General features: G+C 42.5%; 1 protein-coding gene across 5 annotated transcripts in view; it reads left to right on the top strand.

Annotated features, from left to right (window-relative positions):
- The window catches only part of LOC144781595 (uncharacterized), a 483,894-nt gene that overhangs the window by 253,473 nt on the left and 215,651 nt on the right, over positions 1-14,770 (top strand). For all 5 annotated transcript variants that reach the window (XM_078660513.1, XM_078660514.1, XM_078660512.1 and 2 more), the window contains exons 9-10: positions 3,251-3,379; positions 6,065-6,187. In XM_078660513.1, coding sequence (XP_078516639.1) covers positions 3,251-3,379; positions 6,065-6,187 — 252 coding nt within the window. The remainder of the gene's footprint in view (positions 1-3,250; positions 3,380-6,064; positions 6,188-14,770) is intronic.

Below are 14,770 nucleotides of genomic sequence, written 5' to 3'. Positions count from 1 at the left end.
TACATTAAGCCATGCCTATACTTTTATTCTGTTTGGTCAAGAATTGATCAGATATGAGAAGATGTTTCAATTATAGGCCTGAAATAAGTATCTTCCATTATAATACCTCTCAACAGTTCACTGTGAAAATAACTTTGCAACTCAAAAAGCATGTATTCCTTAAGACTGTAGTGAATACTTTATGTGCATGTGTTACTAGTCTCTTAGATAATCTTTTTCCAGCCACATGTCCCTTACTACACCAGCCTCTATTCTATATTGGGAGTTGAAATTAAATGAAAAACATAGTATAAAGCGCAACATCTACCCAACCGGGCATCAAGGCGCTAAAAAGTCTTTCCTGAAAGGGAAACTAACATTCCCTAAATAATCTTAAAACATCTGTAGGATAAAGAGCTATATTTTAAGCTGTTTACTAAATGTCAAATGGCTTTCAATCTCTGCCAGCTGAGGTGGCGAGAGTGCCTTTAATTTAGCTATGGCAATAACAAAAGATTTGCCACCCCATCTGGCCAGACGAAACCTAGGGACCACTTCCAGCTTATGACTTGCTGAACGAAGTGTCCTGGTAGGAACAAAACAGTGAAACATGGATCTAATAAACCTTGGTCCTTGTTTATTAAGAACCTTGTGTGCTTTGCTCAAGGATTTGAAAATTATAATTTTCCTCACCTGAAGCCAGTGCAGCTTTGAAGGGTCTGTTGACAGTAGGCCAGATGTATCAAACAAACATTTTGCGATTCTGAAATAGCGATGTTTACTGAAACGCTATTTTGGAATCGTAAATTGCAATGTATGTAGGAATCGCAAAACATTTTGCGATTCCTTAACATTACCTAATAGTGTTTCGGTAAATAGCGATTAGCTATTAGGTAATATGACTATATTCATTCCTATGGGCCTAAAGGCCCAAAGGCCCATAAGAAAGAATGGCTTTTCATTTGCTAATTTGCGATTACCAAATTGGTAATCGCAATTAGCGAATGGAAAGCCAAGGGTGCCTGGGGGCTTAACCCCCCTCCCCTTAATCACATCAAAAAAAGAAAGTGTGCACATGTAAAGCACACACATGCCATATGGGCATGTGTGCGCTACATGGCACTTTAAAAAATGCATTTATGTGACTTTTCCAAAGTTTGCACATGGTTACCAGCAACTTGAAGTTGATGATAATTAGAGTTTCCTAAATGCACAGTTCTTCTTGCATGTGTAATAGGGATTTGCATATTGCGATTCCCTATTTGCATTCACAATGTAGGTAATTGCAAAAAAATGAGATTACCTAAATTGCAAATGCCAAAGCCTTTCATACGTTGGAAAAAGGCCTTTTTATGGTTCTGCGATCGGCCCGTTTGCGAATTCAAAAAGGCTTGATACATCTGGCCCAGTGATTGTTGTTTAGGAACATCAAGGATAAAGCCTGCTGCATTTTGGATCATTTGAAGCTTGACCAAGGAGGTTTTCTTGATGTTAAGATACAGAACATTACAGTAGTCATGCCATGATGAAATCAAGGCCAAGACTACAGTTTTAAGGACTGGAATCGGGATGTAAGGAAATATTTTTCCTCAAGAGACCTAATGATGTTCTCGCATGGTGAGACTGTACGAGTGACCTGTAGGTCAAAATAAAGATGATGGTCAAGATCACCTCTATATTTTCTGAACAGTTGACAGGAACAGGGGGAAAGCTCAGCGCCTCCGGCAACCAACTGTTGTTCCCTCAGAAGAATTGCAGACAAACTGCTATAAGCAATTGTCCTTCATTCGAGTAAAAATCACCCTCTTACAAGTTGTTAACGTTGCTGGCTACCAATTGCACATCCTTCATGATGGTAACTATAATTTGAGTGTCATCTGCATACAGTAGCACCCGAGGACCAAAAGAATGGATTAGCTTGACATTGGAGGATAAATAAAGATTAAACAAAGTGGGTCTTAGGGAGTACCCCTGTGGTACCACCACAGCAAGGAGAAGGGCTTTGAAACAAACTGTTCACCCATTACTTTCTGTGATCTTCCTGACAGAGAAGATCTTTAAAGACTCAAGACCTTACCCTTAATCCCGCACTGGGCTAGGTAGGATGTCAACAGTGATGGAGAGACTGTAGCGAATGTTGCAGATAGATCAACCATGATAAGGACCCCAGCCTCTCCCACATCTACTAATAGTTTGATATCATCTAGTGCCTCAACCAGTGCGGATTCTGTACCGCGCTTGCTTCGAAAGCCAGAATGTGAAGGGTCCCGCAGATCCTGTGTTTCAATGAAAGTAATACTCTGTTGATTAGGATATGTTTCCAACATTTTAGATGGAAAAGGTAGCAGGGATATAGGACAATATTTTTTCATATGTAATGGCTCTTAGTTTGTCTTTTTTAACTTTGACCTTACTATTGTCTCTTTCCATAACTTTGTAAAAGGACCCTCAACCATCTCAAAATTAAAAGTAGCAGACGGTTGCCTCAGCTTCAAGTTCTGAAGCGAGTTGAACAATGTTAGGCTGGCAAGGATCCGCTGGAGAGCCTGGCTTTGTGTTCAGGAGAAGCTTCTTAACTTCCCTAGCCAAAACTGGCAGAAAGGAGGCTAAGAAAACGGAATTCACTTTTCCATTGCCATTCATTGGCGTATTTTACTTGTTAATGGCCATTCACACTCCTTTCTCACCTAACTGCAGATGTCGATTATGTTCTCAACAGGGAGCTAGGTCTTGATGTTGGGGTATATTTCCTTAATGAGTCTGCCTCAACGAGGGCTTTATAGGTGATGACCATTCTGCAAAAACAAGAGAACTAATTAAAAAACAAATATTTGAAAAAGGACAAATTCTGAAGGAAAAAAATAATTAAATAAAAGGCAAAGTTGTTTTGAAATATTCAGGATAAGCAGATATGTACAAATATGGTAACTTCGATGAAGAAAAAGATTACAGCAGTTGACTGGCTGTCAGTCTGAAAATTGTTGTACCTGTTTTGCTGATATGGACTCATCCTTGTGCATTTTGAGAAAAGCAAGATGGGAGCAAGTTTTATTTTTAAAACCCAAAGAAATGCATTTCAATAGTTTTTCTGGATTTAATTGAGTGGTGGAATAATTCTGAAGAATATGAATAATGTTCATGATGAACATTCCATGATGGAATGTGTCTTCCGCATGCCATCATTTCATATCAGTTCCACTTTGTACATGGTCTTTGGGGAATTCTACCTGGCCTCTTTAAGGGTTGATTACTTTTTTTAATTTTTCTGCAGGAAGTCGCCACTCACCAACAGCAGTGCCTGGCCCTGGAAAAACAACATCTGCAAGATTGCACCCGTCTGCGGCAGGAGCTTCAACAGGCAAAGAACGATGGGCAGGAGTTGCAGGCCCAGGCAGATAAGGTACCATGAGACCAAGGATCCATACTACCAGATAACACTATGCTGCAATTTTGGAATGTCTTGGATAATATGTCCTAAGCATGTCACAAATGTACAGGCCAATTAATTTCAAGAAGCATCATTCTCATTTAGAAGTGCTGCCTTAAGAGGGCCTTAAGGCATTTAATTTTTTATAGAATAAAAGTTGGAAGTCTGTTTTGTGAAAGACTGTGACTGGTAGTAGTAGTAGTAGTATAACTTTATTCAGTTTTTTCATTAAATCATAAAAGTATACACAGCAATAAAAACAATCATGAAAAAGAGTCTTACTCTTATAAAAAGAATTAAAAATAAAAGAGTCTGACTCTTTGTATTAAAAACAAGGTGTGTCCACAGAAATACAGAGATTACAATGCAGGTACGAAAGGCGTATAGTTCTATAAAGGCTGAGCAACATTACATATAGCCAACATGGCTGAACCCCTAACTTATGGACATCCTCACAGGGAGCAACATTTTAAGTGCACGTGCAAAAACATTTCATAGAACAGACTTAAGACTTCCAAAAAGTATTGAAACAATCAGTGAGAAAATACAAAATCCAAATGAACATACTCATCGCAAATGTAATATCCCAGATAAAAAAAGTGACAGGAAAATAATACATTGTGCCTGATTCACAGAAGTAATCTGAGACGAAAGTCTAACTTTATGACTTTCGGTATTCACAAAGGGCATTTACTGCTGCTAAAGTTAGGCTTTTAGACCAAAAGTCTAACTTAGCCAAAAGTTCTAACTTTACTGCTTCCTTCAGCCAGAGGGAGAAGCATAAGCGAAGGGGCGGAAACAAATAACATCTGATATAGATCCTGTTCCCAATTCTTCATGAACAATCTCACTGGGAATACCTTGCAGGACATTAAAAAGACCTCTCATGAACATGTTTTCGACTACCTGGAGCAGTGCAATGGGCACTTATCCACAAATGTCACATCCAAAACTTGCTATGGTGATACATTTGGCAGTATGAACATTGAGATTCACCTTAATATGTTTATCCCCAAGCCTTCCCCAAAAATGTATTAATACCATGGATGGCCCTTTTAAAAGTCATGATATTTTTAGTTAGAAAATGTTGTCAATTAAAATAAGAATCAAGTGAGAAACCCAGATAGGTAAAATGCTTGACCCTGTTGATTTGTTGACCCCTGACCAGAAATATATTACATCTAGTGTTTTTGGAGCCAACCATCATAACCTCGGATTTGGAACAGGCCAAGACCATCCATGAAACTAATAAAAAGATTAAGGAGTTTCAGAAAACCCTTGGCCGTGTGTGCGTCTAGGTCTGTGTCATCTGCATATAAAAAGGCTGGTAACGAGCGGTCATCCCTTGTTCAATTAAAACGGATTCCAGACAATTAATATAAAGGATGAAAAGAAAGGGGGCCAGGATACAGCCATGGTGAACCCCTCTCTTCAAACTAAATTGCTGAGAGCATCCTCCAATTATGCCATACAGCACGACCATCATGTAACCATGCAGGAAGGCAACAAGAGTGGGTTCAACTCCTTGTAGACCCCAGCATGACCCGGAGCTTAACTCTATTAAAACTATCAAAGGCTGATCTGAGGTTCATGAAGGCTCAGTGAATTGCTCTTCCGTTTGCCCATGTGTATTTAGAGATGATCAAACGCAGTTTCACATTTTGTTCGATAGTTCCCCGCCCTGGCCTGAACCCATATTGAATCACTGATAAAACCTTCTGTACTTTTATCCAAGTAGTTAGGCGGTGCAGGAGCACCTGACTTATGATTTAGACCTCAATATCCACCAAAGAAATAGGTCTGTGACTGGTGAATGGACACTGATCCGGGCAGTTTCTTGACCACACAATCTGCTTCGACTGGTGCTGTCACCAATAGGCCTCCTCAAAGTTATGCTGTGCTTGTCCTCTCATTCCGTGTTTTGTAACTTCCTTGATTTCAGCTCTGAGAGAACTTGCTTTGGTGATAACAAAATGCCCCAGTTTGTTTACCACCACCCATCCTCCCTGCAGAATTTAATTGCTCGTCACACTGAGGCTGAATGGACTGGGACCGGGAGATGTGAGAAATCAAACACATTTTGCACCATTTAAGAAAAGGAACAACAGCCTCTTCAAAGAGACATTTCAACCCCTTCAATATACCAATGGGACAACACCCCCTGCTCTGCAAAAAAGAATGATAGCCCTGCTGAATACAGATGAAACACACTTCATCCGATCTGAAATCTTTGTATGTTATCCACACCCAACTGCTATATGAACTGGCCGTTTGGTCTCAAGCCAGTTCACATCAGATCAAAAATCTAAATAATTAAATAATTGTTCTTCAGCCCTGAAACACTCACGTCTGCAGCGAGCCACAATCTTGACTGTGAAAATATGGCAGTAGATACTCTTGTTTTAATAAATAAGATATGCTATGTCTCTGTCATATATCACCTTGGGGCTAGGGGACGATTCTGGAGGATTCTGAATTGCCGGGGCATCTTGAAGAGTAGACAAAAACTGTACGCCTACAGTGCTGTTGTGTTGGAAAAGTCAAAGTATACATGTCTGTGAATTGTATTATCACCCCTTATTGTTTTCTTATTATGTCATTCATCAAAAGAAAAAGCACTCCTGACAGATATTTTCTCCTTTGCATCTCTCCCACCAGCTGAAAGCCCAGCACCTGAGTGGGGAGAAGGAGTTGGATAAACTGAGGGAGGCTGTCCAAAGGGCAGAGCGGGAGACCCACATTAGCCAGAGCAAAGTTGAGCAACTGCAAGCTGATCTTGAGGTAAACGGCCAGAGGAAACCGCACTGATTAAGTTAAACCTTTTTAGTTGTAGTAATTCTCTGAGGACAGAATGACATAACGTTGAATTACATGTTCCTGGGATTATGATATATAGCGTGTTTTGATTTCTGGAATGTTGTCACAGTCTCACAGAACATTCCTGGAGTACTGTTCCAGTTATAGCTAAAGATTCCTCAAGTGATGTCATTGTTTGCTGTCTGAGTGCTAGATTGATGCTATATTTGCACAGGAAGAAGACTGAGATCCTTCTTAGTGTTTGTGCCCCTCTTCCTAGCGCTGTGGAAGGACAGAACCGCTAACTCTAAAGTAATACTCAGTATTGTGCGTGGACATGGTATTCATCTTTTGTTGTCAAAGTTCACCTCCTTTTTTTAATTACAATAGATATTTCTTTCGGCCTGTGACATTGTCTAGCTGCTCCTTGTGCATGGTGGCTCATTTCTGTCTGTAATTGACAAAAAAGACTAAGGGCCTGATTTAGATCTTGGCGGAACCCGTTGTTCCTCTGTGGTGGTGGTTACAAGTAGTCTGGTTAGGTGCACGAGTTCCGCCTGCCTTTTTTAGATGTGGGCTGGCTGAACCGCCGTCTGCATCAACAGACTGTTTTCCGTCCGTCGCATAAGCAGCGCACCTCCATCGATGCGGCAGGCTCCTCTGCTGGCTAACAGTATTCTGTTGCCTTCAGGCTGGCGGGTTTGCACCAAACCTATTTAGATTTTCATGTTGTGCTGCTGATGTTCTTGCAGCGGTTTCCTGACGGAGTGAGTCCCTAGTGGAGTGGAGACTGGTAAGAACTACTTAGTAATGTGTCACTACATATGTATGTTGCGTTGGCTTAAAAAATACATGCAGATATTGTGCTATGCCCTTTTTATTTTAACATATACCATAGCATACAAACAACATACACACACTCACAGGCACCACAAGCACAACACTCCCCTCAACAAAAACATTTTTTCAGTGTCAATAGAGGTGTGTTCATTTTACTTTGATAAGTTGTAAAATGAACGCTAATGCATTACATATGAGAAAAGATTGCATGTAAGAGCAATGTAACAATGCACAAAGCTAAAGCAAATGTCAACACACAATTCATAGTTAGACAGGTGTAAAAGAAGCTTACCTTAGATCCCGGCGACAATAGAATTGATTAGTGTCATGGCCAAATTGTAGCAGCAAAGGAAGGACTTGGACAATGAGGTTCAGCATGGAAACAGAAGTGGGAAACCAAAAAAGGTAACTTTCTACCTCATTTCCTTCGATTCTACCAACTCAGGGTAGGAGGTATCCCCACCACAGCTTCTTCAACGGAGAGGCACATTGTGATTGGCCCGGCAGTAATCTTGACTGGACTCCCTCCGACAGCCGCTTATGCCTATGACACCGTCGACGTGGGAGAACAATTCTGGCAGAGACAGCGGCACTTGTCTTTCATCCTTAGACCCATCAACATCTAAATAGAGAGGACTCACCGCCAAATAGGCGGGCGGTCAAACCTTCGGAAAACTGACGGCAGGACCAGATCTGCCACGATCTAAATCAGGCCATAATATTTAGATTTTTGGTACTGTAAACCCCCTCTTCTTCCAGTGATATGGGTGGAATCACTCTGCACTCTCCTGCGCCCTGTTAAACGGGCTTGAAATTTAGGACTTTATATTTGGGAGGTAAGCCGTCATTCCTACCCCATATAAAAACTGCTCTTAAATCAATCTTCTACCACCCTTGTCTTGATAAAGGGATCCTACGTCTCCTCCAGTTCTGCAGAAAAAATTCACTAGTCCTTGCAGTCATTATATTCCATCTTGACTATTACAATGACATCTACTCTGGACTTCCCAATATAAAATCCAACCAGTTTAGAACCATTCTAATCAACACTATTCAAGAACTTTATCAAGTCAGTTTGCCCAAGCTTTCTCACCAAGCAGGTTATTCCTATCAACTCAAAGCAAGCACAAGTAGATGATGGACGGAGCGCTGATACTTTTCAGGCACTCACCCCCAGACACAGATCAGGGTTGAATCCATCATTGTTCTTTAGCTCACTTCGCCACCCTGGTTCAGACTCAGCCATATGCAAATTAGTCATGACCCTTTTCCTCATGGGAACAGTCCAGCCCGAACTGCCATGGCAGGTCTTCCCTGGACAGGAAACGAGCATCCTGGGACCAGTTTCGGGGTAACACTTCTCATCAGCCAGGCTAGCTTGAATCGAGTGGCAACGTGAGCATGGGACCCACATCTGGGCGTATCCTGCCAACTTAGGGCGAACAAAGCTAACACACGGAGATGATGGACAGAGCGCTGAAACTTTTCAGCCATATGCAAATTAGTCTTGACTGTAAACAAGCATCCTGGGACCAGTTTCTGGGTGGCATCCCTCATCAGGCAGGCTAGCTTGAATCCAGTGGCAAAGTGACCTGACTTACCATTTCCAGGGGGACTGGTCCCATGAGGAACAGGGTCAAAACTGATTTGCATATGGCTTGGTCTGAACTGGGGTGGCAAAGTGAGCTAAAGAATGATGATGGATTTAACCGAGATCTAAAAGTGAAAAGTTTCAGCACTCTGTCCATCATTTCCATGTGTTTGCTTTATTCCTTATCAACTAACAAGAAGCCTAGGGTCTGCCAATTCAGCCTACTTTCCATCTGTCAGATGTCTAACAAACAATTTGGTGGAAGATTTATGTAAATGACTCTTCTCTGTGAAGTACTTTACCACCAATCTGAAACTTGAAAATGATTTCCTCAAATTCAGAAATCTCTGAAAATGCACCTCTTTAGCCATGCCTTTGGTTATTTTTAATGACACCTACGTTATTATTATACCAGCTTGACTTTACTTCACAAAGCTATCTTACTCTTCAACCATTCAGACGCCTAAGATGGGCTAGTTGCCTTATCATTTGAGAGTGATTATCTGATAATGTTTTCCACAGATCTCAAGGCTTTTACAACGTCCCTCTGTCTTCAAGGAGACAGGTCCCTATCAACAATCTTTGTCAATCTTTTGACTATCTTGTTCTTCTGAAATGTTCTTTGTCATCATTGTATCCCATCCCACAGCAGTCGTACATTTAAATAAGTAAAAAAGTTGCATAAGTAGAGTAAAGATTTAGTTTTGATGGACTCAGTGAAGATCTTCTCTCCTGCAGCAGGAAACTAAAACGTGAAATACTTAAATGTAATTCAAACGGAGTGCATAGAGTAATTCCTTCCTAATTGACTCTGTTTCACTATTGACACTATTAACACAAGTAATCACAAGCATGTAGGTCCTCCTAATCAGACGTGTATGTAATACATATTCAATGTAGTATATTGTACTGCAGAGCTGTTTTAATGAAATATGCGTAGTTACCACATACATTTAATTCTCTTTCAACATAATATAATCAATAATGCTACATGTTTTAGACCTCCACTGCCACATAATTCTAGTGGCTCTTGCTAAAATGTAACTCTTCTACCCAGCAGTGCTCTGCCTATATCCGCTCCTCCCTGAAGTGCTGTTGGCATGAAATTCTTGCCAAAACAGTTGCTTCTACTTTTGAACTTATCCGCCCACATAACTCCTATCCTTCACTCATGTAAAAGCCACTTCTTCAGTATTGACTCATAGATTCACATCCTGGAATCATTTTCCATTGTTGAAGTAGCAGTTCCACTGCAAATTTCCAAAGGACGCATAATAAGCTGCTGTCTGCATGGCATTCGAATAGTGATGCTTTAGTAGCACATCAACTTCATGGTAAAAGAACCAAACTTCAGTCTTTGAAGAGAGAGTGCCCTCAGCCTCAGCCCTCCCTCGGGCCATCTGATCTAAAATTTCTACCGCATGTGGTTTGAAAAGGGAACCTTAGAGCGTAGCTTCCCTGATATAAGTCAAGCTTTTTATTCTGAAATATGACTTTGAACCTATCCTTAGGTGGTTTGTGTTGAAATGTTTAACGAGAAAAGGCCTGTTTAGGCATGTGACTCTTTTTGGGAAATAAGGGGGTTCTCTAATGACCCTCACAGGAAATGCATTTATTGATTTTACCCTGACCATATACCTAAAGAGTGGAAAATTGCCGAATATTTTCTGCCCAAACTCTCACTGACAAAGAGGGAACACTTTTGAAGTGGCTTCAAGTGACTAAGGCAAATGAAACTTCTTTCTCAGGGGATGAATCAGGCTCAGCTTTTACGCCTTCATAAGAGAAAAAGTGTCACATGTCTTATAGAATCTATGACTGAGACATTATCTTATTTAAAAGAGCTTAAGAAGAAAATCCATAAAAAAGCCAACCAAGAAATCTTTGAGGCAATAATCTCCATCACTTGAGCACGGGGCTAAAGAAAGAAAAGTGTCACAGATATCCTGCCATGCCATACCCTAAAATGAAAACAAATGTACTCTGTCAGCACGTCACTTTGTACCACCGCTGACCGCACCTCCGTCAACAATGCCAGAAACCTCAGTTCATGGCCAGTTGTCTACAACAAATTTCAAAAGGAGACACAGGAAAGACCAGCCTTAGTCTACAAGACCACCGTCTATAGCATTGCAAACCTTGCTGAGGAACAACCCATCAACGAAATCATCAAAGACTAAATCGTTAACAAAGTCACCATTAATACCATCAACTAGCGTACCGTCGATGTAGACCAGCCTGTCAACTAATCAGCCATTGACATAGCCATCAACGGTACCACCGTTGATGTCGTCCCCATCAATAGCTGACCCATCAAAGAGAAGATGTCAGACTTATGGCCAGAACATATGTCACCCTGCAAAATATCACCTCTTCCAATGTGAAGGAGACAGGGCTGAAAAGAATGAATCAGTCCCTCATGATCCATATGAGGCAACTTGCAATTAGGATACAGAGGAGGAACATATATTTTCACCACATGGATAACATGTTACTCACTTCTATCACCCTAACTATCCCTGATACAGGAAGGAAGACCGGGCTGAAAAACATGCGCACTGCATTTGCATGTATGATCTTTGTGGAGGGAGAATATGAATAAATCCATGAACGTCCCATAATCAAGTGCCAATAGACCTTATTAAGGATCTAAGGCACATAATGAAAGAACATTGTACCTGTTTCTCAAAGGAAGCAGATAACCAACCATCAAAAGCACCATAGGCCCAACCTCTGAACCTACAGGAACCACAGGGACAAGATACTCATGAACAGGACCTCAAATCTTCTACTCTAGTTAAACCAGTCACATTAGTTCCTCCAGTTCTCCAGTATTAGGGGTGTCTTTCATAGATTCACATGCCTGAATCATTCCCCATCGTCGGAGTGGGAGTCCCACGGTACATAAAAAAGCAATAATATGCTATAAATACATAGTAAATACCAATAAAAACAAACCACAGCAGAAAAAACTTCCACACCTATGACTATCCTAGTCATTTTGTATAGTCCAAAATACAGCCAATCAGGCGCCAGCACCCACCAGAAGGTTCTCCCCAGAGGCTCAGGCTCTCAGATTTAATACCGCACGTCGTGTGAAGGGAGTCTCCCTGAGCTATGCTCAGTTTTCTTCTCTTTCTTCCTTTTGGATCTTTTCTTCAAGGATGTCTACAAAGAAATCTCTGTTTAGAGCCTGTGATTCTTGTGGTAAGCTTTGGCTTTTTAAAGAGGACCCCCACAAGAAATGTATTTATTGCCTGTACCCAGATCACCAAGTCAAGGACTGTAAGATCTGCAGGACTTTTCCTCAGAAAACTCTCAGAGACAGAGAGGGTCGGTTGCTTTTGTGGCTACAAAAGCTTAAGGATTCTGATAATCCTGTGTCTGAGGTTGGCAGTATAGCCTCTGGTTCCACTTCAGCGTCTAGAAAGAGGCCTGCGTCTGAGGTATTGCCATCTCCTGGAGCTAAGGTTGCTAAAAAACATCCACCTTCTAAGGGATCTGATAAGCCTTCCACCTCTAAGGCTAATCCCACAGGCAAGGATATGGAGGGCTCTTCTGCACCTCAAAAACGGTCCACCAAAAGATTGCCTCAGGCAGTTGACAAAATTTCACCTCAGACTGTTTCTGTATCGTCGACGACGCCATCTTCTGTCTCATTGTCGACGAAGACCTCCGTCGACTCTACATCTACGTCGACGGTGACATTCTCATCTCCCAAGCCTCAGATGATCATGTCGACGGCAGCTTCTTCACCAACTATGGTCTATGTATCCGTTAGACCTATATCCTCCGTAGGCAGGGGTGGCTACGTTCCACTTCCTTCAGACAAGAGGTCCAGAATAAGGTATTGGACATGCCATATGATGGTGAATATCTGTTTGGCCCCCAAGTGGAGGAAGCCTTGCAGACGATTAAAAAGGATACGGAAACAGCGAAATCCTTAGGCAGCCTCCAATTCCGCAAGCCGCTCTTTCGAGGAGCGAGAGGACGGGGATCGTCCTCCAACAGAGTTGGATATAACCAGCAATCCTCCTACAGACAGGGCAATCAGCGCTTTCACACTCAGCGCTACCAATCTTATGGCCAGAGAAAGTCTACTTATACCCAAAACAGGGGAAAGACAAATTACAGTGGAAAGGATAAGCGCCAATGAGACATTTCACCTGCCACCACCACAGCCCCACTCTCAAAAAAAATTGGAGGACGAATATCAAAATTTTACTCAAATGGGCTGTCGATAACGTCAGACAAAGGGGTCCTAGAGATCGTGGCCAGGGGTCATGCCCTAGAATTCGAGAAATTTCCTTCAAATGTCCCACCGAAAGGACCACCTCCAGCTCGCCTGAAGGAGTTGTTTGCCCAAATCAAATCGATGATTCAAAAAGGAGCGATCGAGAGCGTACCTCAGAAAATGAGGGGCATGGGGTTTTACTCCAGATTTTTCCTAATAAAGAAGAAAAACGGAGAGGGGCGCCCGATCCTAGATCTTCGCGCTCTAAACAAGTATTTAAAGAAGTTAACATTCAGGATGTTATCGCTTCAGGAAATATTACATCTTTTGGCAGCGGGCGATTTCATGGTCACCTTAGATCTCCAAGATGCATATTTCCATATCCCCATTCTACCTCGCCACAGGAAATTCCTGCGCTTCAGGGTGGCTGGCAGGGATTACCAATTTAAGGTCCTACCTTTCGGACTACGGTCAGCGCCAAGAGTATTTACGAAGGTTTTGGCCCCGGTGGCGGCACACCTCCGGCTGGAGGAAATTCAAATTTTCCCATATTTAGACGACTGCCTTATAAAGGCCAGTTCTCGCGAGGTTGCACAATATCATCTACAACAGTGTCTACACCTGTTTCAGTCTCTGGGTCTGTCCGTCAACCTCGACAAATCCCAAATGAAACCTTCTCAAAGACGAGCTTTCTTAGGAGCAACATTGGACACCCAAAAGCTCCAAGCCTTTGCCTCGGAGGAAAGGCAAATGAAGATCAAACACATGGCGCAGAATCTGCTATCAAGAAGATTAGTTTCAGTTCGACTGTACAAGTCTTTTCTGGGGATGATATCTTCTTGTATCCCATTAATACCAAACTGCCGCCTCAGGATGAGACCGCTTCAGGAGGAACTGAGCCTACAGTGGCTACAGGTCTCCGGCACCTTCGAAGATCTCATCAGGATTACACCACTCATGCGGAATTCTCTCCTCTGGTGGACACAAAAGCGACATCTCCAGAAGGGGTGCGTATTCCTTCAAGAGGCACCAAGCCTTACCATCACTACAGATGCGTCTCTAGAGGGCTGGGGAGCGCATCTTCAAGGCCTCACAATCAGTGGCAAGTGGACTGCTCAACAAAGGCGGTGGCACATCAACCGTCTGGAACTGAGAGCCATTTCTCTTGCACTCAGGCGTTTTGTGCAATCATTCAGGATGCCAATGTGTTGGTGAGAACAGACAACACAACAAGCATGCACTACGTCAACAAGCAGGGAGGAACACGATCACTTCTCCTGTCCCAAGAAGCACAAGACCTATGGGCATGGGCTTTAAAGTACAACATAAATCTTCAAGCAGTGCATGTTCCGGGAACAGAGAACGTCCTGGCAGACGCACTCAGCAGGACGATGGTCTCCACTCACGAGTGGGAACTGCATCAGCAGACAGTGGAGCGCATCTTTCACCTGTGGGGTCGACCAAACCTAGACCTATTTGCAACAAAGACCAACAGCAAATACCAATTCTTCGCAAGCTGGCATCCCCAACAGAACTCTCAGGGGAATGCGTTTTCGATAGATTGGTCTCTGACATATGCGTACGCTTTTCCACCGATTCCACTAGTCCCCAAGGTCCTGCGGAAAATGAAGAGGGAACCATGCCGACTGATTCTAATTGCTTCCAGATCGCCACGCCAGTATTGGTTTAGAGAGCTCCTTCTTCTGTTGGAGTGCGAACCGATTCAGCTGAATCCAATCCCGAACTTACTCAGCATTCAGAACGGACAGGTGTACCATCCGGATCCAGCATCATTGAAATTAGCGGCCTGGCGCCTGAGTACCGTGAGTTCGCCCACCTAAACATCCCGGAAGACTGCAAAGAGGTTCTGGCCAAGGCAAGGGCGCCCGCTACCATAAAGACA

Source organism: Lissotriton helveticus, chromosome 9 (genome assembly GCF_964261635.1).
Source record: "Lissotriton helveticus chromosome 9, aLisHel1.1, whole genome shotgun sequence".
NCBI classification, from domain to species: Eukaryota; Metazoa; Chordata; class Amphibia; order Caudata; family Salamandridae; genus Lissotriton; species Lissotriton helveticus.
Note: the sequence above shows the minus strand (reverse complement) of the source record. Positions and strands in the feature narration are given on the sequence as shown.